The sequence below is a fragment of the Amia ocellicauda genome, chromosome 5 (genome assembly GCF_036373705.1).
Source record: "Amia ocellicauda isolate fAmiCal2 chromosome 5, fAmiCal2.hap1, whole genome shotgun sequence".
In the NCBI taxonomy this organism is placed as follows: domain Eukaryota; kingdom Metazoa; phylum Chordata; class Actinopteri; order Amiiformes; family Amiidae; genus Amia; species Amia ocellicauda.
The window spans coordinates 37,665,369-37,693,090 of NC_089854.1; the positions used below are offsets into that span (position 1 = coordinate 37,665,369).

Consider the following 27,722-nt stretch of genomic DNA (forward strand, 5'->3'; position numbering starts at 1 on the left):
ATACCTGTCCGTTTTAACATCCTGACTGAATGTAATCTCATTTGTGAACATGCGGGATACTCCTTCAAGAAAGCCGAACCGATCACAGATGTTCCTGTGTTAGGATAATATGTTCTGTCTGTCAGGCTAGTGAATGCATTTGAATCATAACATAACTGAAAAACTCAGCCCTCACATAAAAATCTAGATATTAATACAAAAATAACAATGATTCCCTATGAATTTGACTCAAATATGTAGCTCTTTTGTTTTTTCAAATATTAATTCTTAATTACATGCTACACATATACATTTTAAAATTCACAAGTCTAGCAACCGTGAGATATTGAAACATGAAACTGCTGGAGCCTCACTTTATTATATGACACTGTTAGCCACAATGTGGTTAATTGAGATAGGTTCAAATAAAAAGCTAAGTTCCTGTTTTTATCCAATCTGGGTACTTATTTAAAAATAAGGTCACCAGTAATGAAGAAAGATTGCACACAAGTATTCTGTGACTATCTGACGTGACTGTCTGTTCTTGTATACTGTAAAGCTGTTAAAGGTTCATTTCTCAGCAAGATTCTTTCTATAGTCAAAAATAGCATACTCGTTTTTTTTAAAGGAAATTTGATGAAATAAAGCTAGCATTAAAGTGGCCTTTATATAACACTTAATTTCCATTCAATAGTCATTTAAATAATAAATGGAAAGTGACTAACCAACTGTAGTGTCATGTCTTGGCTTGGACGATTTCCTTTTCTTTTATTTATCAACCAGTATTTCCAAATAACTGTTAAGGCTTGAAAGTATTTTGACATATTGACTTTATTGGCTTAAAAAAAAATATTAACCTGATATACGTTTACACTTTTGTAGGGTAAAATGGAATTGATAGAAGGCATGAACGATACCTGACTTCATCAAGTAAGATTGTGTAAGATTGTAAAATCATCCTCTCTATCTCCATCAAGCAGAATGGACAAACCACTATGTAACAAAAAGTGGATACAGATAGATAAATAGATACATAAACAGAGATAGAGAGAGATATGTGAATAGCTCGTGGAGGGAGATTTGTTATATGTTGTGCACATGTTTCTTCTATACTGAGTCGCATATCCTGGTACCCAGAATATTCAAAGCACAAACAAATCCCAGGACAGCATTTGCATGATGAACCTTATTTCAGTTACACTGCTAACATTTTCATCCATGCTGATATTTGAATCTCTCATTTCAGCATTATTCAGGCGCATGTTGCGTGTCATATGAAAATTATCTTGACACGTGCCGTCCAAAATCTCACAGGCAGTTTTTTCTAGTTTAAAAAAAAAGCCTTAGTTTTATCATCTTTGCAGCCTTTGGGACTTGAGGCCTTGTGTGTTTATACTTATTTATTTCCTGCACACCCAGCACAGATCTCTTGTGGTAAAAGGGAAGCACAAACTGTGGTGCCTGTGAAACCATGTTTTAAACACTAAACAAAATAAAACATTTTGAGCAAGTCTAACATCAGGTCAACAGAGTTAAACTAGTTTATTTTCAAAGGAAAAAAATAATAATATTACGAAACAAAAAAGCAGTCTTTTTACACTAGCAATTATTAAATTTATACAACCATTCAGTCTGCATTACATAAAGAAATAGTTCTACATCTTTGTTTCTTTCATATTTTTGGTACTCTGAATTATACATACAAATAACAAATACAGGAACTTGTTCACAATGCATATACTGTAGGCCAGGAAAATGCCTTTCAGAAATCCTTATTGGCAATATCAGTGTGTTAATACTGATTGCCTGGAACTGATAGTACTTCCTATGTGGGGGTCCGCAGCCTGGATGATGGATCTGTCTACAAGTTTAATGCATCAAACAACTTCCGCCAATGAGTCAGCATATCTGGCAGTTTTTGTCCATTACTTTCATGAAGAGGGAGGCATAGGTAGCCTCACATCAGTTCTTTTGCTCTCTGGTGTTTCCTTTTTTTCCCGCTTGAAGTCATTCGTACCCTTCTCATAGCTGCCCACAGGCCTTTAAAAAGTCTTCATTAAATGTACTGTATTTCATACAATTTGTACAAATATATTCAAAGTTCATTTCACGTTTGTTTGTTTGTTTGTTTGTTTGTTTTTTCACAGTACAAGGGGCCCTGTTTAACAGGGTGAGGAGTCTACATAAGGTTAAAAAATGGCTTATACACAAATGGAATCCAGATTGAGTGGTTGAGAGAATACATAGACACCACAGTGAGCTCCGTAAAACAGCGGTAACTGTTTCTGAGGAACACCTTCTTAGAGCAGAACATTTTTCAGTCTTTTGGGCTTTTTTTTTTTCGGGTTTTGAGAAATACACATAACAAAAAAAGGCTTTCATTTTGTGTGAGTTTCCTGCAAGCAGTCTAACCCATGGCAGTGACCATACTGGAAGGATGGTGGGGTGCGAATGGCAAACTCGATGAAGGGTGCATTGGCGTAGGAGTTGTCAGCATGTGACTGGAGTGGGTGAAAGGAGGAATATGACCAATGGAGGACATATGTCTGGAGAGGGCAGCGGGGCTGAAAGAGCTGTTCTTGTCCATAAGACTCTTGGAGAACTCGTCCATACTATCATGAGACTTTTTGCTCTTCTTCGACTTGCTGGACATCTTTCGGTTCCTGGTCTGGATTCCTTCTTTCTTCATAGTGAGCGGTCTGTTGATCTGTGGAAAAAGAGGCACACACACATCAGGAACAAAGCCAGACACATTCCACCAACACCATGTCGAATGCTGCCACTTTTCCTGTTAAAGGAAGACCCTGAGACCCTGTCCTAGAGTCGCCCACATTGAGAACAGACTATACTATACAGATTTGAATGTACAGGTTTGGGGGAAGTATTTTGTAAGCACTGTATTACTATTATTATGAGATCATAATAACAGGTAAAGCAAGAAACACGTTTAATCACAAGGTAACCCTTTGCATAAATACACTGTGAATTTGTTATTGAAAACATTTCTAATTGTATTATAACCCCACTACGGGCCATGTGGAAAAAGGCATCCACAGGGCTGATGTTTAAGATGGAAAAAAAAAACTTGAACCTGTTATCATCTTAGCAGTGGGGGGGGGGGGGGGAACTATTTAACGGGAGCCAGTTTCCAATTTCATACAGGATAACAATGATGTGTAACACTGGTCCATTACGGAATAAATCTAGCTTTCCCATTGTAAAGTACCCACATTCTTTATGTCAGGTCACATCAATGTCAGGCTGGATTTAGAGGCAGATTCTCCAACACTGGGCCAATTCTTGGGGTTCACCAATGCCAACACAAACCTCAGTGGCACAAGCAGGGCAGTGGACCAGGCAGGCATGGTAAAACGAGCCCTGTGCCCAAATCTATAACACCAGTGGGTCCTTGGGTAATTTGGCATCCTTTGGTGGGTGCTTAACTGACGTGTGCAATCGGAGGGTGGCTGATGACAAACGTCTGTTTTTATAATGGGAATGGAAATAACAAACACCAAAAAAAGAGGTTGAGAAGATTAAGTAACTATGTTTTACCCTGTTACAGCATTTGGACAATTGTCATTATGCCATTAAATAAGAGAAAACATCACTTTTTAAATGTATTTGAGTGTTCCAACACTCCAAAAAATAGAATCCAGGTCAGCAAGGCCTGAGCCAACAGTCAATAAGGTTATATTAATGAAACACACTTGTCAAACATTGACACATTGCACTCGCAGGCCCGTGTCCTCAAACTAGGAAAAGAGGAAAAGACTCTTCAAGGGTAAAATGGGTTGAAGTCTATCCCCTAGAATTGCATGGCTAATTGACTCACAAACTTCCCTCAAGCTGTTGGACAAAATATAGGTACTCTTATATACAGCCAAACACAATTACATAACTTGGCAACTGAATATGGCATTAGGATAACCTTTGTATTACGCCCCCAATAAATTTAACAAAGGCTTTTCTTTACCGCTTTAAGGCATTTTAACTCTTTATTGTGTTTAATAGTTGAATAAGAATGCCAAACCCCAACACATGCAACAGAAGACTAAGTACACTACAAAGTTGTCTGACTAATTATTTATCTCCAAAATTGTCTAGTTTCTAAGTTAAATGAAGTGGTGTAATTTGGCTTACAAAATGTACGGAATAAAACTCATCTGGGTGTTCAGATTGTGGGTCCTGGTGGATTCACTCTTCGAAGGGCAGTTTTTTGGTTTATTTGTTTGTATAATGCGTAGACATATATATATATATATATATATATATATATATATATTAATGTCAGCCTTTCTAGATCTTTGAAGAGCACATTTTTAAATGTGACAAAAAATATTAAAATAATAATAATCATAATTTTAAAATAATCATAAGAAAAAAATATTTGAGTCTCCTATAGGTTTGAACAATCGAGTCTCCTTGATTACAGATGATTACCGAGTGAATATTGCCACCCACAATGGATCAAGGGGTCAGTTGTTTTTTAGATTTCATGGCAGATGAAAAGGACTAACTTGTAATAACATAACATCGTGTTCTTTGGGCTATTTATAATCAGCTGTTTGTACTCACAGCTAGGATGATTATCACTGAATGGGTGGGGACTATGCATTAAATCGGTTTTATTTTATAACACTTTAAAGTTATCAGATATTTCCCCAATTTCAGTCTACATTTGTTTTTTTTTAAGATACCAGAAAACGAATGCTGGTTGCCTCCTTCTTTGTTTTAAATATCTTTCCCTTTCTACCCACCCAAACTCGCTGACACCCCGCCTAAGGTTCTCTTAAAATTATCTATTGCATTAAAAGGTTTTGGCAGAGTATCTACAACTGCAATCACCCTCTACTTCAAAATGTGTCTTTTGTAGGTGGTTGTTCTTGCGATATCTGATCCTGTAATCTACTCATGCACTGCATTTTATTTTTTAATGCTGTCTTTTAAGGCACCAGATCATGATTACATGTATTCAAGTGTGTTACTGTAGTTTAGAAAAGGAGTTCTTTCTAAACAGGGGATTCTAAGCGTATTCATTTTTTTTGGTAGAATATTGGAGTTTCATTAAAAACAGTTTATTTATTTGGCCTTGTACAATGCTTTGTACAATTTTCTAAATCACACAGAAATTCCAAAAATAACATTTTGCAATTACTCTTTATCCAGGTCAACACACAAGTTAATATGCACATTAAATACTTTGTTTTCGTTGATACATTGAGCGAACATCATTCCTCATGAACCTGGGAGGAACTGCCAAAAATTATTTAAAGCGAACTTCTGCGGGGCAAACCACCATGCTGGTGAGAACAACTGAACTTGAAATATGCCTCTAAGAACCACTAACACACGAATAGCATTTCACTGCCAGCTTCCAAATATGAGTCGTGTGACATGCCCGCTGTGACTGTGAGCTGTCCCATTGTCTGAAGCACTTACATCAGTAATAATCAAACACAGAGATCATAGAATTAATTGTTAAATGGTCAGGGGAGTTGCACACTGATATAATATAAAAGAGATCACAGACGCTCTTTGCAAATCACAGGTCTATTATCAGGGGATGAAGTGAAGCCCCTGGGGAATGCACAGGCAGGAATCGAAAATATGATGTGGGAAGAGGTTTAACCACTGTAATCCCCAGAGCTCACATGACCATTAGTTGACAGAAATGTTACTATTAAAACTTTCACTATCGAGTTAATAAACAGACACTCTTATGTTGTGGTAGTAGGAGGAGGAGGAGGGGCAGGAGTAATAGTAGTAGAAGTAATACAAATAATAATAATTATTGTAATAATACAAATAAAAGCTAAAGTACTTGATTTTGTTCACGTCTCACCTCTGTCATAGAGATTGTCTTAACGAAAAACGTGTTTCATTTGCATCAGCAGTGGATGTGTTTCTACAGTAACTGTTAAATTAATCATGTGAGTATTTAATTAACGCATGTGTTCTTTACCCTGCATATCGTTTACGACGATAATAAATGAGGCAAAATATTAAGTTAGACACAAACAGAAATGACAGAAGTTAGTAAATGTCTTACTATGGTAATGTAAAGGCAGCTGTATAGCTTACATTGTGCAATTTGAAGTAAAGCCCACAGGCATTACAGACAGGGTCTCCGTTGGCATTTCTCCGCCAAAGCGTGGTAGTAGTAGTCTGACAGTTTGCACAAGAGGTTCCCGCTCGTCTTGCAGCAGACTGGAAAGAAGCAGAAACAGAAAAAGACAAGCGTAAGTCACATTGTGTGAAAACTGGAAAAACAAGCAATCAACAAACAATAACTGCAAACGGTGTTAATTACTTTCAACACAATGCAGGACGTTGCAAGAGAGACTAGTGACCTAGCGCTGGAAATGCCATTCAATAGAGATGGCGCTATGACTTCTTGCAAATAACATGATGCGCCCCTACGAGCCTAAATGTAAACGTTTATATAACACATGAAAGCAGAAGCTTAACACAAAATCTGTTCAATCTTATTTAACTATAACGTCAAATAGCTGGGAGCACAAATATGCAGCCGTTTGTATTACTGGCCGCTCTTGACAGTTTACATGTTCTCTATGGAAGATCACACACTTCGATTTGAGGTATTAATAAAGCTTCCCAATATCGTTTATTTTAAATGTGAAGAGAAAAGCTGGCATGCACGCCCATCAATAGCATAAAAACATATATTTACAACAGCGCGTACATTTACATATTCATCAGAACACAATAGTTCAATAACACGTTAATAATAATAATAATAATAATAATAATAATAATGTGAAAAGGAAAACAGAAATACAAGGACAAATTAAAGTGAGAGGAGGAGGGGTCACATTCCAAACAAGACTGTAGAAGCTAAACAAATAAAAGTTATGCAATAGATATCCAATTAGTATCAATTATGCTACGTATATAGCATAGATAGATAGATAGATAGATAGATAGATAGATAGATACAGAGATAGAGAGATAGAGAGATCATTTAACTGAATAACCAATTCTCTGCCTACAAGAAGTGCAGGCTAACAGTCAACTTTTTTATGCAGCAGCAAAAGGACCGCTTTCAGAAGCTCCACTCATTATCCTGATGGTGATGGTGGAATGAGGACGACGATGGTGATTATTATTATCATTATTCATATTATTAGGATTCATATTATTAGAAATGCGGAGTTACCGATGAATTGCTGGTATTCGATACACGAAAAGCCGGCTCCCCCTCCATCACAATAAATAAACACGTCGTATTAGAAAAGTAAGTATCTATCAAGATTTCACGGAGGCCTTTTATACGATTTTAATGTTACTTCTGAAAACACGTTGAAAGTGAAGCGGCAATAATGGTAAAATAGCCCGTTTTCTGGCTGTGGCGCAGTGCAATTAGATGTACGCAACGCATTTTCTTTTTCTCAGCAGGTTAAACAACTTGAAGTAGTGTTTTTATGTATCTCATGGACACCCTGGTTTCATTCCTCTGCTCCAAAAACAATCTCTAGTCGTGACTCGGGTGCCCTAGCTGCTTCTTGCTCTGATTTGTTCTTCAGTCGTCTTAGTGTTTGGTCTGGGGAAACGGGGATGTTGTTAAAAGGGACTTATCTCTCCAGCTCAGATATCCGGCAGCTTTTTCCTAGGAAGTCGGTTTTTCACATTAGAGAAAACGGGGAGAAAGGAGATGACTGCTGCCAAAATACAAGCCCTGCAAACACTTCCCTGCCTAGAAAGTTTTCATTTTTTTTAGCAAGGCTGTGAAAGATGGGAATGCCATTATGGTTTGGTCACTCATGTCTGTTTTTATTTTTTGTTAAGTGGATTTAGGTTGGAATTGCTTCTTGGTAAATCTAAAATTATCAATTGTAATCGGGAATACAGCCGGAAAATATATTTAAAAAAAAAGCATATTATTAAAATAATATTTGTATAGTTATTGTATCGAATTAATTATTTTATTTGTATTTAACTAAATATAAACAAATGGTTAAATATGCTCATTTTTAAATGACGATCATTGCTATTATTTGAGATTATTATTATTATTATTATTATTATTATTATTATTATTATTATCCATCTCCCAGATATATAGGTTTAACGTTGTTGATGCTGTTGCGCATCTCAATTAAAATACTTCAGTGACAGTTATCTGTTAATATTGGTTTTAAATGGAGGAAGCAGAGGGGGGAGGGGGGGCGCAACTCTCATAAAAGGTAGAATATTTACAAGACTACCAGGATATCTGATTGATATAACAAATGATCGATTATTTTAAATGGTTTATGTTGCAGTCTAAGAAAAAAAAAATGGGAAGCAACATACACTATCAAAAAAACAAAAACTGCAGAACTATATCTAAAAGAAACGAGACCTTCAGTTGGCGAGCCAATTTCCTGCAGTAAACACTTCTTCCTGGGTAGAGAAAGAGAAAAGAAACGGTGTTTGATCAATAGTCTCAGGACATACCAGCCTTCTCTTGGGTTTGATGAGAGGTCGATTCTGCCCGTTCATTTTGTGATAGAGTCCGCAGGCGTTACACAAATAGTGACCCGTGCCATCTCGCCTCCACAGAGGGGTTGAAGTTGCTCCACAGTTTACACACTCTCTACCTTCTGAAATCAAAGACAATATGCACATATATGTATAGATATTTGCGGCGTTTAGCATCTAGTAACACAAAATCTTGTGATCAATTGCTCACAGTTAGCTTTAATCTGTCAATCTTAATCCACTCTCTGCAACAGTAACAATAATAATACATATTAAGAAACATAGACTATATTCAAATCTACATAAAACAGTCTGCTTCAATAACTAAATAAATAAATATAATGTTTATTTTCAGCATGCATGGTAAAGTGGTAACATTTCAAAACACAGCATTGCACACAAAACCATTTTTTTTTTTTTAAAGTGTCCAACATAGCTAAGGTCAGTGGACATCTTTGAAGAAAATAATGATCCTATCATGGTCATCATTAATCAAAATCAATCACATTAATTTATGAAATTTGTACATAATATGTAGATTGTGTGCATACGATAAAATAAATTTGAATAGTTAAATGCACCATCTATCTGTAAAAAGGTGCATCTCTCTCCTCTAACTCACCCACACTTTAATTCGCAAGTGCGCAAATGTTACAAAAACAGTACATAACAAAAGAAATGCACACGTAATATGTGATTTCTTTTCAATTGAAAACATTTCATATGCGAGGAAACTGAATAATAAACCTGAATAGCTATTTTTGTCATTGAGAATCATTTCCTCTTTGTGCCATTAAATTGGCTTTTAAATAGCCTAATCTGGTCACACTGAGGAACTACTGACAGGCGTCTTTCTAACATGTTCATTAACAGGGATTTTGTTTTGGGGAGGCCTACTGCCTGTGACCCATCTAACCACTGAAACTGAAACAACAGATTATGGTTCCCTTTCGTGAACTCACATTATTTGAAAGCACACATGTTCAGTATATATACTATTGGTTCCCGGTGTGCATCCGCACCTTAACCGCAAACTTAAAACCGTTTTTCATCCAGATAAGCAACATTCTATGCCTGCATGGTTAAATGCAAAGAGTATCGGTTGAGATGTGCATAACGCTGGTGTTTTATTTTGGTTTGGTTTTAGGTCCCCGACGAAGAAAAGTGACACTATGCATTTAATAAGTAGGTGCTACGGGTTCAGTATTGCTTAAATTGAGTTCCGGGTTTTGGTCTACAGACCACAGTCTACCTGCTCTCTCTCCTGCATGCTTTTGTGCATGCTTAGTATAGTCACAAAATGCCCTATTTAACATAAGTAACGGTCAATATTGAACAAGCCGCCACGTATTTAAAAAAGATACGCACATCTAATAATTCAAATGTATCTTCTGTAATGTATTTAATTTTTTCGTTCGCTTTAAAGGATGTGGACAAAAGAGCATGCCTTGCTTTTTCCGAATATGCTTTCTCAAAACCACTTTCTTATTTAGCCTTGTGAAGTCTGTTGTGTGCGCCTCGTCGGCGTGCATTGGAAAGACCAGTACAGAACGGGCCTATTCTCACAACTTGTTATCAAGATGCGTTTTTTGTGTGTATATATATATATATATATATATATATATATATATAAAACAATAATACTGATATTAATAAACTCTGTCGAAATGTTGCTGTATTGAGTTTGTACACCAGTGCGCTTCAGCAGTGCTGCCCTGTCATGGGGAAGAGGTTATTCGTTATTCCTTTCAATACAACCGCATCCGGACTCTATCAAAGTTTCTGGCGCTACATAAACAATGCAACTGTCGCGGGCAGCAGTCTGAAAATAATTGGATTAGCTAAAACATATAAACTAAAGACAGACAGCCATGCACAGGCAGTCCCAGTGAATGTCACTGTGAAACAAATTCAAACTGATCTCATGGGCACAGTGCTTACAGCGTGCTTTTTTTTGGTTTGTTTGGTTGTTGGATTGGTGGTTGTTTTCTGTATTTATTGTCAGTGTGTGTGTGGTTGATGGCTGCCCATAACTATCCCTGTTCCACTGAAAGCGATTTGCGATTTTCTTTTTTAAGAGGTGGAAATACGATCTAACTGCTCTGGGGGTGTGTGGGTTTTAATGTGGGTTATTGTTTTAGAGGTGCTATTCTAGTTTGCAGCATGCAGCGCAATTTCAGGACAGAACCACGAAATGGTCATTCAATTAAAAAAAAAAAGGCGATAGTTTAAACTGTGTTACGAAACCTTAAAAAACAAAAGTACAACCTTCAGCTTCATTGTAAGCACTGTGTTTACTTTATAAATTATGAGCCAACACGTTCATGATGTGCACGTTAATTTGTTCTGATTCATCTCGTTTCACTGTATATTTATTTTATTTTATTTAATAACATATCTGTAGTGCTGTTTTTATTTTATTTTTCCTTCACCAGAGAACAAGACAAGCCAGCAGGGTTTTCTCATTGCGCATTATATATGTATATTACATGTAGGCCTATATACACATCAATTATTCCTGTGTAGGCCTAGCATATCTAATCCCAGAACCAGTTTCCCATAGTGCCTTTGTGTGTGCAAACTAGTTAAACACTAGGTTACAAAAAAGTATATCATATAACAGTATTGTAATAGAAATGGAATACAGCCTACTGTGAATAAACACATATAGTTAGGCACAGGGAACGTTTTTTCAATGAACGATGGTGATATATATATATATACATTTAAGGGAAAAAAACGCACGCCTACCTGAACAGGACCTTGTTTTTGGTCTCGTTTTGGAACCATAACTAGAAGATGACCCACCTATCAGGCTACTTGGTGGGAAGAGGCCAGGGCCGTACTCGGGGACATAGGATGGGTATGTGGCGATGGGGTGGTGAGCGGATGATGCCCCCGCTCCTATTGATGGCATGCTGCTTCTGCTGTGAGCGGACTCCAGCTTCATCTCGGCCAGGGACACTTGGTATTTAATGCACTCTTTTTCCTCCTGACGACTGGAGCTGCTGGAGCCCGGGGTGGAAATGGCTGGATCGGGCGAGACATCTTTGGGAGGGGTCGGGGGAAAGGTGAAAAGGTGGGGACTGGAGTGTCCCGCTTGCAGGGAAGAGGACGAGGCCGGGGGGTAGACCGAGAGGGCCCCGGGCGAGCTGTGGTGCAGCGAGGTCTTGGTGAACGGGCTCAAGTTCCAGGGGGACGTGGTGTGGTGGGAGCTCAGCCCTTTGCTGCCGTCGAGCCAGGGCAGAGAGCCGTGCAGCAGCTGTGGACGACACACCTGGCTCCCTGCGAGGAGAGGGGAAAAAAGGGCAATCAGGAGCTGTGCAATGGCGGAGGGATGAAATGGTGCCGTTCATTCATCATTATTCGTATTGATTGAAAGGGTGTTTGCACTGTGTTTGGGCAGCGTGCGGTGCATCCCAAAGCGCCCCTTCCACAGAAAGCAACAGACACAGTGCAGCATTACAGTGAAATTAAGAGACTATCGACGCACCAAAATAAAGCCTCTTGAATGTATGTGTTACTATGTGATTTTTGTGTTGTTGTAGTTGTTAAATTGTATGTAAGAGTGCAAGGATTGCTTCGTACATTATCAACTATACATCGCGGTGTCAGCTGTCTTTTATTGTGGTTATTATTTAAAATAAAACACACACACACACATATATATATATATATATATATATATATATATATATATATATGTGTGTGTGTGTGTGTGTGTATTTTATTTTTTAAACTGTCACTACTTGTATTTATATTGTCTATATCGTAACAGATGTGGGTGAAAATACGGTTTAAACTAAGCGGAAATACTACAAAGTCCACACATGACCACACAGTAACATGGATAATAATGTTATTTTACGTTTATATTTACATTTTCAGGTGAGAACGACTACGCGTGTAATGGGAGCGTTTTTGATGCCCCACTATTAAGTGTCGGCAAGATGTGTGTAAAGTGTTGCTGTCATAATCAAAAATTAAACTCTACGCCATTTTATCTACAGGTAAAATTAACATATGATAACGTTGGAACGAATACAGTAACAATTTTGACTGAAAGGAGAAAAGGAGAAACATTTTGAAAGTGAACCATCCATGTAGGATCAATGTTGTAGCAACGCTGGGAATATGTCTGTTTTGTTTTGTGTTGTTTTGCAATGATACCAGTGTAAAAGTATATTTGCATCCATCTTTACACATCGCTTGATACTGAAACTAAAGTTTTTACAGGAGGACCGACATGAGAAAGGGTCATGAATCACAATTCCGTTCAGGAAGTAATGTAAATAAATTTAAGCAATGGCTCTTCCGCTCAGTTATTTTCTTTCTAAGAACTGTTTTATTTTTATTGATTGTTTCCCCCCGTGCATTGAATTTGATCATTTCCACCATTGTTGTATGGCGAGTGACTGTTCACAATTCAACACAGTTGTATATGTTAAAGTGCAAATTCAGTGATGGATGCACTGCGCATTATTTTGCAGCTTCATGCGTTGTATTTTCTATATATTTCCTTTTTTTAAATCAAAATATATGCGTGCAAATACTAATACCAAAGCACCCTCCTCCCCCAAATACGTGCTTCAATGCACTTAGAAAACCTGTTTCAACTAAATCAGCACTTGTCATTGTCACTTGGAGGTAAGTAGGGTTTTTAATAAATTCACTCAACTACTCAAAGTAATGAAACTTAAAACTGCAGCTTTTTGTTTAGATTGCTTTTTCCTTTTCCCCCTTGCAGGCTAAATGCGCCCCAATGCCATGCAAGCGAATCGCTACAAAATATCCTTTGCTTTTGATTATATGAAACGCCAATGCGAAGTTATGATGCAAAGCCATCACAGATAAGCCACATTTAAACACCGTGGTGAAAATGGAAAACCCAAAGTCCCTGGCAATTTGAGATCAACTGTGTTTTGCACAAAATGTTACTACAGTTTGCAGTTAGCACGCCGCAATTAAAACCAGAATATGATAAGAGTTAAAATCAATGATTACCAATTGTATTTGAATTATCAATTATGAAGTCAACGTCCTAGGGTCATTTTTCAAAATTCAAGTTGGCAACATATTTAACGCAGTTGAATCAACTCCGACTTACCGTGTGGTGGAGGAGGATACCTCTGGACGGCCCTGACTGAGTTTCCATAATATGGGGAGACGTGGTTGCCTTGTCCATCTATATTAAAAAGTACATCCACATCATCTGCGAGAGGATACTGAGAAGGGTCCATGTAAGAGTGGCCCAGGCCCGGGTGGTGCGAGTCTGGATGCTGTCCGTTCAATACGGCTGGATGATGGTGGCTCATCCATCGAGGAGGCTGATCCGCAGTAACTTCCATTCTAATACCAAACTTTCATACAGACACAAAAATACTAGTAAGCAAAGTAAAAAGGAATCAGTCCAATGTCCTGCAATGTTAAATCCACACGTTTCTTCTTTCAGATCAACTGTCTTTGCTCACCTGTAAACAAACAAAGAAAAAAAAACTTACAATGTATCATTCTTGTTCTGAGTAGTAGTATAATCACTTCAGTTAGACCGAGTTATTGCAGTTGCCTTTTTTTCTTTACACTTAAAAAAAATCTGCATGTGAAATGTATATATTAAACGATTTTTTTGTTTAAAAAAAAAAAACATATATAATGTGCACGGCTATATATAATGTAGCTAATACGATTGCATAAATAAACGAAATAAGTTTAAGAGTCGCAGTCCCATAAAGTGTCCGGTTCCACTTCGAAGTTAACTTTTCGCTCAAACTTGAGATATTCTGTAGACGCAACAAGTTGTTGCTGTATCTGTACAACCAACCTTGTTCGCAAGAGATGGGCAACTGCTCACTGACTGGGAGTGAAGCTGAAACTGATCAAATCTGCGTGTTTATGTGTCGCAGCAACTCTCTCTCTCTCTCTCTCTCTCTCTCTCTCTCTCTCTGTCTCTCTCTCTCTCTCTCAGTGTTTTTTTACAGTGAAGGCATTCTTTCAGGATGGCGCCAGGCGGCTCAATGCTCGCAGACAGCTGTGGCGCGACGCAACTTAAGGAGGGTCTACTAGTGTCATCAACAGAGGAGGGGCCAACTGCGCACGGCCTAATTGAATAAAGGGGCCAGAAGAAGATGACCAAGAAATGGCCACAGAAACATTTCCCAAATGTTTGTGACTGCGTGTGTATTTCAATTTGATTGACAGTCCCGTGTTTAATTGTTTAATATATTTTAATAAAACCATGCTGGTTTGATGTTTCTCTGCCTTGTAGTCTACACATTACTCTACATTAAATAGCTATATAGAGATGCACATATATTTATGTCTGTGTGTGTGTGTATATATGTATATATATATATATATATTTGCGATAAATTAATATAAACATGTATTTTCCGTCTCCATATGCATACATAAAATGACAAACTTGTAGTTGGACTAAAGTTTCTTATGTGCCTTTTTTCTTTAATCAAAATTAAATTAGGCCTGATGAGATAGTTAATGGAAAATGTTTAAACTGTGATATATAGTTGAAGCAGTAGGTAATTTGCATACATATTGTGTGTGTGTATATATATGTGTGTGTGTGTGTGTTAATATTGTATTATTGTATTTTTTTGTATATAATTTGTGTTTTACTGGTGTCCAAACATACACACATATAGATAGATAGATATAGATATGGAAACCAGTAACACTGTACATTGTATGGGAACTTTCCACAAAATGAAGGATATAATTGGTAAAATGTCCAAAAAGGAAAGAAAACAATTCATTTTGGATTGTCTGTGCGTAACTAATAATATTGTATTTTTGGGATTGTATTGGTGTGCTACTTTCTCCTGTTTTAACAATGTTGTAAATGAGCAGTATAATACTATAAAACATACCTAGTCTTGTACCTGACTATATGAGTAAAGTTTGGACCGGGTTATTCTACAAGCCCAGTTAAGCGCAGAGCCTCTCGCTGAATTGTAAGCACAGCAGGTTACGACACGACAGGATGAAAAGCGTGACAGTGCGTCCTCTCGCGGTGACAGACACGTTACACTGACTGACGGATTCACCCACACGGCACGTCTGACGGCCAGCTCTTCCGTGCGCAGAAACCGACACGCACACACGCAATATATGCACATGCGATGGTGAGATTGCTTCTTTAAGATATTCTTAAAAAACGTGTAAATGTCTTTAAAAATCTCAACCATGCATCAGTGACGAACACACTCATTGTATTTGGACTTTTTCTTTATTATGATCACTTAGATGCAGTGTGGCTGAAAACACGGAAAGCTTCGCGTTACAGTAGAGGTCTATAATTAATCATTGCCCTTAATAACTAATTAAAATGCATTTATCCTGACACTGGGACGGTGCATCACTTCATGTGCCAGTGTCAGGTAGGCACATTGCCTTATACTTCGGTATTATTCCACTTGATTGCTCTGTAATAGGGGGCCTGCCCTGTGGGGTGGTATTTAGTGTCTAATTCCCAGTTTGGCTGCCCCATGCTCCTAGATTGACAGTATGTAATTGGGGAATAGGGGGCTGCTCTTTTGATGCTATGCAATGCACTGAAATGGCCAGCCTCGCCGACGCCACTGGACGTGACGTCATCACTAGAGTAAACAGCCAGGAAATGAAATTTGGTTGAGCACAGCTGGGGGAGGGTACAGCACTTGGCAAATTTAAGAAATATCATTATGCATTCGTTGTTATTACGCAACGCCCTTCATTATCCCAACGAGCAATCTGCGACGCAAAAAGGCGGAAAGCGTGCGGTTGGCAATATGGTCATCAGATGTGTCTCAGCTGTAATCGATGCTCAGTGTGTCAGAAGCAAACTGTACAGGTATTCATATCTGACATGCAAGGACACAATCTGTTTTTACAAGAGCGCAACTTTCGGACAAATTCTTATGTCCAGACCTGGTCTATTTTCATTGCACTTTACTTTGAATGTTCTTTACTGATATGCATAGCGTGTGCAAGCATAGTTTGCAAGGTGTGTAAAGGCATTGTGATTCATTGAAAGAGATGTATTCATCAGATTTTAATTTGCCTCCATGTTATGATCGGGAGTAGCCCATGACAGGTTATCAAATACTACACACTTCTTTGCTCAACTTGAGTTGCGTCTTCTTCTTAGCCACACAAACCCAGCAAACACACACCGATTGCCAGCCAATGCTGTAGGTCGTATAGCGTTTTGAAACAACGTGTGCAATGGCACATATAATGTAATGGTTTCCATAAGACTGACAAACCAGTTCCTACTCGAGCGAACCCGAGACTGAACTTGGATGGAAACAGTTGTACTGGCTGCATAAAGCACCGACTGAAACATCCAGCTGTCATTGTCAGCCTGTCAGCGCAGTCGTGTAATTATCCCTTGCAAAGTATTGTGTGCTATTATCCAGCAAGTATGCATTCTAGGTGCTCCGAGGCAACATATGATGGTAAATGTAAAATCCTGATTATGTTTTTTTTGTTTCTTGACTGGTGTCTCGCAGCTTATAGAGCACATGGAACATATCCCAAGTACTGATTTCCAAGCGCAATGTCAGTATAGTTGGAGCAACGTGTGCTTGGTTTATTCCCAACTGTCAAAAGGGTCCCCTCAAACAGTTGACATTTTAATCCCTCCCACTGTCACCAGAAATGCAGCAGAAAAGACCATTTGGGGGATTGCTTTATTTGTTTTAATTTCAAAGGGCACGACTGCGTTGCGGCCGGACCCGATTCATGTTTTTAAAAGACGCACCACTCATTCAAACTGTGATTTAGGGCAGTGGAAATAAAGGCCACACAGTCGTGTTTGACAGATTGCATCCGCCGTCTCGAAAACGCGGCCATCGCACCGCAAACGATTATAATTTACCTGATTCATAAATGGAGGTAGAACAGACTGATGAAAGACGAGCGAAGATGGTGGAGATAAAATGTGAGTGAGTCTGTCATGCACAGCTGATTGAAATCAGGACAGTGGGTGCAAACCGTAAATAGTTATGACTTGGTTGTCATAGGCTCCTGATGTCTTGATTACAACTTTTTGTTCATTGTTTTATTGTTATTATTTTTATACTATTTGTATTATTTTTTATTATTTATGATAATTATTATTAAAATGGCTGCCGATCATCATATGCATGTGTTTTTATTTTTCAAATGCAGCCATACAACAATTGCACACAATTTGTCTATTTTTATAAAATCACCATTATAGAGCGATTATAACGCATAATTGACTGGATGGAAGTTTACTTAATTCTGTTGTACTTTGACACAAATTAATATATAGATATATATATTTACTTTCCTGACAATGTCCTGACCGATAATTGTTATGCATATGTAAGAGATAAGAAAATCTTAAGCATGCCATGACCCTCCCCAATGTTTTGGGCAGATGAAACTGACTAGCCCTAAATACCATTTAATTAAAGCGACCGCGGTTGGATTAGGTTACTTTTGATGGGTTTTGATTTTACAGTTTTATTCTAATGGTACAGGTAAAGCTGTATAAACACCCGCAGGCACATTTCTCAGGGTTATCCAGAGGACACGGCCCAGGGCAGGGCTCTGAATTCTTCACTTTGTAACAACTTCAGTTCAATCAGTTGGAATACATTATTACTATCTTGAGGGACAGAGAGAAAGAGAGAGAGAGAGAGAGAGAGAGAGAGAGAGAGAGAGAGAGAGAGAGAAACCTCCATTACGCACAAACCAGGAAATAAATGAATGCACATTTTATAAATGAACGTCCCTTTTCTCCCTGAAGGCTATGTATCAATTACAAAATATGTAACTATTATTATTATTATTATTATTATTATTATTATTATTAATAATAATAATAATAATAATAATAATAATATTAATAATAAAATAATAATGGTCATTATTGTCATCATAATCATAAAAATCAATAATAATACACTTTCAAACATCTTTGGCAATCGGTAAAAAAATGCTTTCTCAGGTTGATGAGCAGCTTTGTCAAAGTAATATATCTTCCCATAAACAGTTTGATCAGGCGTTTGTGCTGTTATCTAGGTTGATTATTCATGTTCAATATTTCGAAATATATAAAATCTCAGTTTCATACAATCTGTACCAAAAGGTAAAAGCAAACAAGGTCAATTCACAGCCACGATCAAGCCCTTTCCACTCATAATAATAAACAGGCCCTGTTTAAGGGCAGGCGTGTGTATTAGGGGTCAACATTAATTGTAGTATCAGCTATGACCAAGTACCTTTGGTGTAACGTTAATTCTCGGATCTAATTTGAAACGTTGAAGAGGGGGTTTGATGTGTCATTACGACCTGTGGGTTTCTCTGATGTAACGTTTTATGGATTCTCCCAGTAGGCTCTACTGTTTCTTGTAGAAATATAAAAAAGCTAATTAATGTATCATTCATTAGGGGGTGGGGGGCGATTGATGGTTAATTATGAGTGGCATTATCTGTATTCAGGTTTGAAACTTCACATTTTTGTATTGCTTGTATGTTTTCTAAAATGGATGTCGGTATGTTTTGACTTGTGAGAAGGTAAGTCTTAGAAGTGAACGAAAAGCCAGTTTGTGTTCAATTAATTTTGAAACCGGTAAAGCTGCGAAATTCTTAGAACTATAACGGAGGCGTGAAATAAAGCCCAAATGATGTGTCCTTCTCAGAATCAAAAACACAAATGCGCGACTCCAGCAAGAGACGTTTCTATTCCCGCTGTAGTGCGAGAAAGCTTGAATACTACTGCAAAACCATCTGAAACTATTTACATCGGCTTTCCAAGCCCTTGTTACGAGCTCACAGAGAAAGTGATTGTTATCTAAAAGAAGCCATTTTCCACTTCTCAAACGACAACTTCATGCAGGCTACTTCTTTATTTATTTGGGGGGAGTATTCTGCGCCTGTCTGGAATTAATGAAAGGAAAATTCCACACCAGCATTCTATAAACACAGCTCTAGAAATCACAATTGCACATAGGGGGGATGTCACTCTTCAAATCAAACAATTAGGCATTTAGACTAATTTCTAGGATTTACCCCAGCAAGGTTAGCCTACTGTGCCAAGCAGGGGGCACAAGTCATTGAAACACACAGTAAAAAAGGAGTTCATCTTCTAGGCCGGTTGTGAAGGTTATAATCTAAAGCTTCCACAATTCGGCTAGTGTGCAACGATGAGAAAAATGCGTTTTGTCCTTATTTACAATCCCCTTTTCAGTCGTTACTATCATAACGCAATTAACACCAGTGCGCTTTGCGTCTCCGCGTACAAATGTATTCTGCACATCAATTAATATTGACTGGGGAGCGACGTGTTATTACAGACGTCCTATTCTTTCCATACTAATAAATATAGTTTCCACCAAAATAGCTGTCGAGGTGTTGCTAATTTCCTACCAGTTCAAAAACAGTGCTGTAGCTTTCTGTCTCACACATATCACAGACAACAGGATGTTTTAAAAGTAGAAATGCAGTTTCAGCAAACCTGAAGTCCTTTTTATGACCTATTGCGGTCTAATCTGATCAATTTCACGGGTTATAGACCCCAGCCTACCAGAGACCGGGGTGTTAATGGATCATTAAAACCTTGATCTAGGGTGTATCAAGGAAAGCGCTGTATAGGGAAATGACTGTTTAAACGGGGCTATAGGTGCCCGGTGCAATAAAATCAATCACCTACCCTCTCGGAAAGGGTAGCCGATGCAAAAAAAAGCGCCATTGTTGGCTCAAACTTAAAGAAATTCGTCAAATTGATTCGTGTCCGCTAACACAATCGTAGGCTAATAGAAATATGAGGCATGCGTGCTAACGTGGAAACCATAATATCTACATTTTGCTATACAGCGTATGTAACCGTATACCCAAACCTAAAATATATTATTCAGAGCAGTTTTGTTTGACAGATTGCGCAAAGCCGAGCGGACGCACACGAAAGTCCACCAAATACCGGATCAGCGGGTTCAGGTTCAGCGCGTATGAAATGCACAGCAGCAGCCCGTCCTTATAGTCGCTACAATTGTAACACCGTGTTTCTGCAACATTTAACAACATTTTCTTTTTGCACTTTTCAGCCACTCTGAATCACAATGTGCATCACAGACCATGGAAAGCAAGCAAACTGAGCCTTCAAGGGCTATACTCTGCATTCTTGGTAAGGGACAGAGAGAGAGAGAGAGAGAGAGAGAGAGGGAAAAAAAGCTAAATATGTACTGACCTGTGGAGTTGAGGTTGGCAGTGGTTTTGTTTTTTCTGATCTGCCGGAGATCTAAAGCTGAAATGACAGGCAGATTGCAATGGTGATGGCATTTAGAGAAACAAGCAGAAGGGGGAAAACCTGGGCGAGCTGCCTCGTCTCCTGCCCACAGACACAGCCAACCAACACACTTACTTACTGTATATTAGATCAGAGCTCTTCCGGGTTGGTGAGGGGTGCAGAGGAGAAGAAAAGACTTTCCCCAATCTATATCTAACAAGATTAGTCCATAATGTGTCATTTTAACAAATAACCAGGTCAGGGACGGGCTGCACTGTTTATGGGTCAGGTACAGTCGCTGCAGTGCTCGGTGATGCTGTATTTAGGAGGAAAATACATTGAGAAGGCAATCAAAATGCATGCTTTAACTAAACAGCCATGCACCTCTCAGTAATGTGCACAGTATAGTGATAAGCAGTAATATATAACATCTATGCTATGAGTGTGTTTTTCGGCGGCTGGATATTTGCAGGGCAACACTGTAAGGCAAACATCGATATTAAATTATTATTTCCAAAGGATAAGATGTATATCGTCATGTTTAAATGGTAGATTGTACGTATTTGACTCCTTATATGATCCCGGAGCCATATTCGTTTCTCATTGAGTAGGAATGTAACGTTATTGCTGCATTTCTGACTGTCTTCCCACAATGTTTTCAGACGTTTAAATTAAATGTAGCTTTGTGCATGATATCCCGAATATTTGCATTGAAACAACACCTACCAACTTACTGTATATGAATATGAACATTTATATTAGAGGCTACACACACACACACACGTATAGATGGATAGATAGGTGGATAGATAGGCAGATGATAGATAGATGAATATAGATAGATAGATCCATTCAAATTATTATATATTTTTAAATCGACACTTTTGTATTTATGTAACTGCGAAGGCTATTTGTGTAACTAGCCATGTTTTTCTTTATTTGTCAGTTTAACCGGAGCGTCTATGCATGGGGGATTTACCAATTATAATACAGAATCAAAACTACACATGTATCAATTATTTTCTGTAGCCTTATCAATAGTATTATCAATTTATCGATTCAGAAAAATGTAACGGTGGGTGTAAGCACTGTTAGCATCCGCGAAGGTGAGTTATAGGAGTGTTTAGAGCAATTCTGCTTTTTGTCACCTTCCTTATCTCGTGGAATAATTGTTTCCAATTGATCTTGTATAATTTATCAGATTCTGAGTGAAAAAACATACATTATGTTATTTATTTATTTTGATTATTTTTGATTGACTAGTTGTATTTATTGTTTATAGTAGGCTAACATTTCTAAATAAAATATTGCGTAGACCATTCGTTATATAGGAATCGAAGGGATGAGAATATTATGTTTGTTATATTATACAACATTTTTAAATGTTTTGTTATATATATATATATATATATATATATATATATATATATATATATATATATAACTAAAGTATTTGTTTGATCTTTTTCTTTAGTGTGCATTGTTATACTGGATAAAAGTATAATAGCCTATACATTCATACATCCAACATATACATTCCCATACAGAGCAGCCTAGCTGTCTTGTGCAATTAATATTCTACATATTTTTACATGAAATGTCACGTCCACCAGTTTGGATTAGAAGCTACATTGGAGGAATGATAAACAGGCATCAATGTAAAATGCATACATTCATATTTTTTATTTGACCATGAGCAGGTTTAATAAAAAATAAATTAAAAAAACAAGCCTGCAAACATATACCTAGACCAAGTGTTTCGAGATATAAGACTTTATGTTTAATATATTAGTATGTAAGCGATCGCTTTTCAATACGTAAAAAAAAAAAAAAAAACTTTCTGCTGACGTTACAAGCTTGATATCTTTCACATTGTACTTGTCTCCCTACGAGGACATGTAAACTGTTCACACCAATATCATTCTTTGGAAAACAAATTCAATTAAGGTAATCAATTAAAGATAATAAGGTGACAAACATCTCTATAAACCACACCAGCAATGAGCCAAACTGGCCCTTTAAAAACCGAATGATTGAGTGTTTCCACGGCAACGGAAGCCTCATTTATAGAATTTGTATTTTATTATATTTCTTTCTAATAGAATTAGACTCGAGCATATCCAATGGATCAGAACATAATAAGATGTAAATAAAGTGCTTAATAAAAAAATAAATTTCCCCGTTATTTAAGTAATATGCTTCGATGATAAATATGCATATTGATGTATTTGATACAATGACTAGTTACTTCACAGATGATTATCAATTATTAGAACTGCGATGAAAAAAAAAGGATGACTAATGTCTGTAAAAAAAAAAAGTAAGGTGTCTGGTGAATTCATTCGTTTCAGGAAATATTTCTAAATGATATTTTTCTCTTTTTTCCATTATTCACATCCATTTATGATAGGACGCCTAAGTTACTAGTCATTTGTGCAGAAAAGGGGTAAATTAAGATGGAACGAATTCGTTTCAATTCGTGAAAATATACATTTCTGAAAAGTGCAATCGCAGGAATTAATTCAACTTTTCGTCAATATTAAGCGCTGCCAAGTCTTTCCACCGAGCTACTTTCTAGAAAAGCCATATAAGATAATTTTGTGAATAATATTGTGATATTGAAGTGAGTCTCCCATATCAAAATATAGGGATACAATTTAAAGGTTTAAGACGAGCATACATTTCTTCCCCGGAATCATTTAAATATGCTTTCCAAATATAGGTATATCTTGCCTTCACCTACAATAGGAGACGGTGGTGTTAATTGGGAAGCCGTTAAACCGTTAAATTAGCAGATCTGTGCAAAAGGCTGCTTTATATGCACTTGTTATTATTTTTAACTCTGGTCCCCTGCTTGTCAATCGCGCAGTTTGCATCTAGTCATGTGCCGTGATCTTTATCATAGCAGTCCCCGGTTTTATTAGTGCCATTACTGACCCTCCATAAAAAGCATGGAAACCAATTGTATATTGTTATCTGTGCCTTATTGTTCTTTTTGTAAATTAGCTATAGGCCCCGTACCCATCTCTCCTGGGTTCATGTGTCTTGTCTGTGCATAACATGATCGCGATTTCTCCCTTATAACGTTTGCCTTTATTTTTAAAATCGCGCTTTTTTGTGTGTGCTTGTATACATGTGTATAGGCTACTGTATGTAGCAAGCAGCCTGAGCTTGCAGATGTTAATTAAATCTTGCTTGACTGTAATGATCTAGAGGCGATTTTTCATTCTGCTTGCTTGCTACCTCAGTGTTTTATGGCGTTTTCTTGCTTCTGACTTTATTTTAAAATATTAGGCGAGGTGGAGAATTATAAATGACTCCTCTCTTATCTGCGCTGCTCACATATCCAGGATCAGAGAAGCTGATTAAGAAAGAAGTCAGAGCCAACGTTGGATTCATAATGATTTGGAATAATGAATCCTTATCTCTGCTTTCCAGATTATCAGCCTTTCAGCTCCCAATGTTTTGTTACATGGGATAATTTATTGCATCTAATACATCACAATGAATCTGATGGTAGGAAGTGATGGCCAGTGTTGTGAAAAAGGGCCCTTATTTTTTATCCCGGGGCAGTGAAATGCCTTTACGATTTTTAATTGGTAAAATATAAGGGGGATCTGATAAAAACGCAGGGTATAATCTTGCCTTCTAGTGCTCTGCCATACTGTTCTATAATTAGTGTGTCAATTTCAACCTGAAATTAACAAGATCGACCTGCAGTGGCTGCTTATGCTGGTGGAAGCTGCAAGATCCTAATTTCGCGTGATTTATTTTTCACCAAGAAGAGATAATTAATCATAAACATTGAAAACAGCGCAGTAAAGCGGAGATAAAAAAAATATATATTTGCATCTAAAAAGATTCTATGGAGCTAATTCGTTTTCCCCCTGAAAACCTCCAAGATTTTAATTTTCTATGATTAATCTTTGGCAACATATCATTAATCATAAAGTTGGAAAAGAGTCCACGTTGTTTTACTTTTATAAATAAACTGATTTTGAAGACTTTCGAATCTAATCGTTGGGAGACTGAAATGTTTCTCCTTATATGAAGACAAGCTCTTGTAATTGCTGTAATCGTTTGTGGGTGTGGGTAGGGGTGTGTATGTTTCATTTCATATTTACAGATAAGATTACTGATTTTAAAAAGTTTCAAATTTTGCATACAATAATTATTTATATTCATATACAGATTTTGTTTCTTTGTTTTGCATTTTAAAACGAATTATTTACACTTTGAATACAAAAAATCTATTGAATTCATGTATTTAAATATACATAACGTTACAGTATATAGCCTAGTAGTAATAGAATAAGTAGTAACAGCCGTAGTACTAGCAACAGCACTGGCAGAAGGTGCAATAGTAACATACATATTTTATATTATTATTATTATTATTATTATTATTATTATTATTAATAATAATAATAATAATCATTATCATTATCATTATTATTATTATTATTATTATTATTATTAATAATAATAATCTGAAGTCGTCCAAAAGTGAACACACATACTGCATTTTCCATGCACAAATGAGCTCCCGGTGTTTAAAAATTATCTGCACGTCTAAACTTGGTTTCCTTACTCAGCCAGGATACATTTGCATTATATTTGCAGCTGTAATTAGCTGATGAGCATCTCTCTCTCTCTCTCTCTCTCTCTCTCTCTCTCTCTCTCTCTCTCTCTCTCTCTCTCTCTCTCCCACCTCTCTTTCATTTATATTCTCATTACGCGTTTTCATTTTTTCCATGTCTCTGGATGTCTCCTGTGAGCCGTCGTGCTCGGATGTCCTGGCAGAGCATTTCAGATTGTATCTGTTTTTATTTAAATCTCTGCAGGCTAATTTAAAACAAAAACCCGACAATAACCACGTTATAGCACTGAAACCCTCCACTCGTTACCGCTAGGAGTAATAACATTTTTGAGTAGCCTACCTTATGCAACAATGTTGTTTTAACCGTATTTATAATAGGGAAATGTCTCTTCGGATTGAATTTCAATTTGCAAAACCAACACCTGTAACAATAAGACTTAATATTTAGACTATACATACAGACTGACAGACCGACAGTGAGCTGTTCTTTTGAGACGTTATGTAGGCCCTCTACTGTAGTATAAGCACGTCACAAATGTATATAAATTTAACATATAGATATGAAAAGGCATTACTGCCCTTTAAGGCCAAGGAACCTGGCACTGCCAACCCTGCACCCAGCTTGTGTACCATTAAGAGGCATTTAAAATCTCTCTCTCTCTCTCTCTCTCTCTCTCTCTCTCTCTCTCTCTATGGTATATATATATGATATATAACATATATTTACATACCATGAATAATAGGCTAATTCAAGAGGGCTTCCGCGGCGATACTTTGCAACTGAAGACTGTATTATTCTTTCTGACACTGGGAATCGGGCACATCAGGATTCTCATTTCTTCCCATCATCACTAATGACAAATCTTTTGATTTATTTATTTTTTCAGAGTTTTTCTTCCCCCCTCTTTTTTTCTTTTCTTTTTTTTTTTTTCCGGGAATTCATTAAAGTATTATTAGTGGGGTCTTTAAGCTGCTTGGTGAATGGCTGTTTGTAGACATCTGGGCTGGGTGAAAGCAAGCAAAAAAAGACAGACTCGATTTTCATTGCAATCTTTGGAACAAATAGCTAACATTTAACGTTTACACCCCGCCTGGCGACGTCCTGGCGCTCCAAGGACTACTGAGCTGGGCTACAATGTCCAAAAAGCCTTTGGAGAGTGCAGGTTTCCAGCTATCATGTTCTGGAGACCCCCCCTCGCCCCCTTTCAGGAGGCTTTGGTTTCAAGCCGGACTTGTTCGTGTTCTGCTTTACTGCTGCGAGCTTCTAAATGAGTGTCAAAGAGGCAAATATCAAATAGCACCGGGGTCAAGCCAATTTGGTTAAGTTTTTCTCTCTGCCTACCTTAAGCTCCCTCGGCTGCCTGCGTGTTTAGGCCAGTGGCTTTGGGGGTTGATCTTGGGGGAGTATCTTTACAGTGCAGCCTGTATAGGGTGTGCATATGTGCCTGTGCACCCCCATCCAACAAGATGCTCAAGGATCAGATATTAGAGGAAAAGACCAGAGAAACCACACAACAGCAGCAGCAGCAGCAGCACAGGGATACAATGCAAGACTTACTGGTGAACACAATCATCTCTCACACATTCCAGCTGAAACCTAAACGTTGCCCAGCAGAGGAATATTATTGATCTTTGTATTATTTTAATAATGGGCAGCCCCGTCCATTTTCACTGACATTAGACAAAGATATATAAACACATGACTGGGACTCGACATTTGATATTAGTCGTTTGTTCTGTGATTTGCTTTCAAGTGTAATGGTTAGTGTAAATGCTTGTGCCCGGCAGTGTAAAAAACAAAAACAAAAAGACACCTTATTTATTATGATTATTATTATTCAAAATGTAAAGGCTATTTATGTGTTAAAGATTGCCTTTAAAACCCAGAAGGAAAGGTATTCCAAAAGGTGTATTCCAAACCATGCGTATAGGCGATTGCTTATATAAAACGATATTTCAAAATTGAAGCTGATTTGCTGCAGGAAAAACAGAACAGCTAAAAGACAAAGCAAAACGCAAAATAAATGATATGAAAAACAAAACGAGATAACATTGCTTCATCATCGCTGCTGAGAGTCTGGGTTTTTTAAAAGGGAAAAAAAGTTTCATATCTGTATGATATACCAAAGGACCAATTCATTAGCCTCTGTATATAAATATAAAATGTCCACGGCACCTATGACAGTAAATATATGCTGCGTTTCAGAATACAATTTTGTAATAGAAAAAAGTGAGATTTCCGAGTTGGTGTTTGATTGACACGCTGTCCCTGGGATCATGTTTTAATCCCTTCTTCACTCCAGCCTTTTCATAACTCATTTCTCTCGGCGAGATGGGGACTCAGATGGTTGCCATGGAGACGGCGATAGGGCTAAGCCATTTCCATGTGTCTGCAAGGAGGCCATT

The 27,722-nt window shown here is 37.5% G+C and overlaps 1 protein-coding gene across 2 annotated transcripts; it reads right to left on the minus strand.

The window, feature by feature from the left end:
- Positions 1-1,497: 1,497 nt before the first annotated feature.
- gata3 (GATA binding protein 3) lies at positions 1,498-14,475 on the minus strand. Of its 2 annotated transcripts, none has more exons than XM_066705084.1 (6): positions 14,285-14,475; positions 13,571-13,934; positions 11,272-11,748; positions 8,440-8,585; positions 6,064-6,189; positions 1,498-2,686 (listed from the first exon to the last, which is right to left on the minus strand). In XM_066705084.1, the coding sequence occupies exons 2-6, from the start codon at positions 13,809-13,811 to the stop codon at positions 2,387-2,389; spliced, it is 1,290 nt and encodes a 429-aa protein (XP_066561181.1). In that variant the 5' UTR covers positions 13,812-13,934; positions 14,285-14,475; the 3' UTR covers positions 1,498-2,386. The 2 variants fall into 2 exon arrangements, with proteins under 2 accessions (XP_066561181.1, XP_066561180.1); XM_066705083.1 differs by having other exon boundaries at positions 11,215-11,748; positions 14,285-14,472.
- Positions 14,476-27,722: the final 13,247 nt, after the last annotated feature.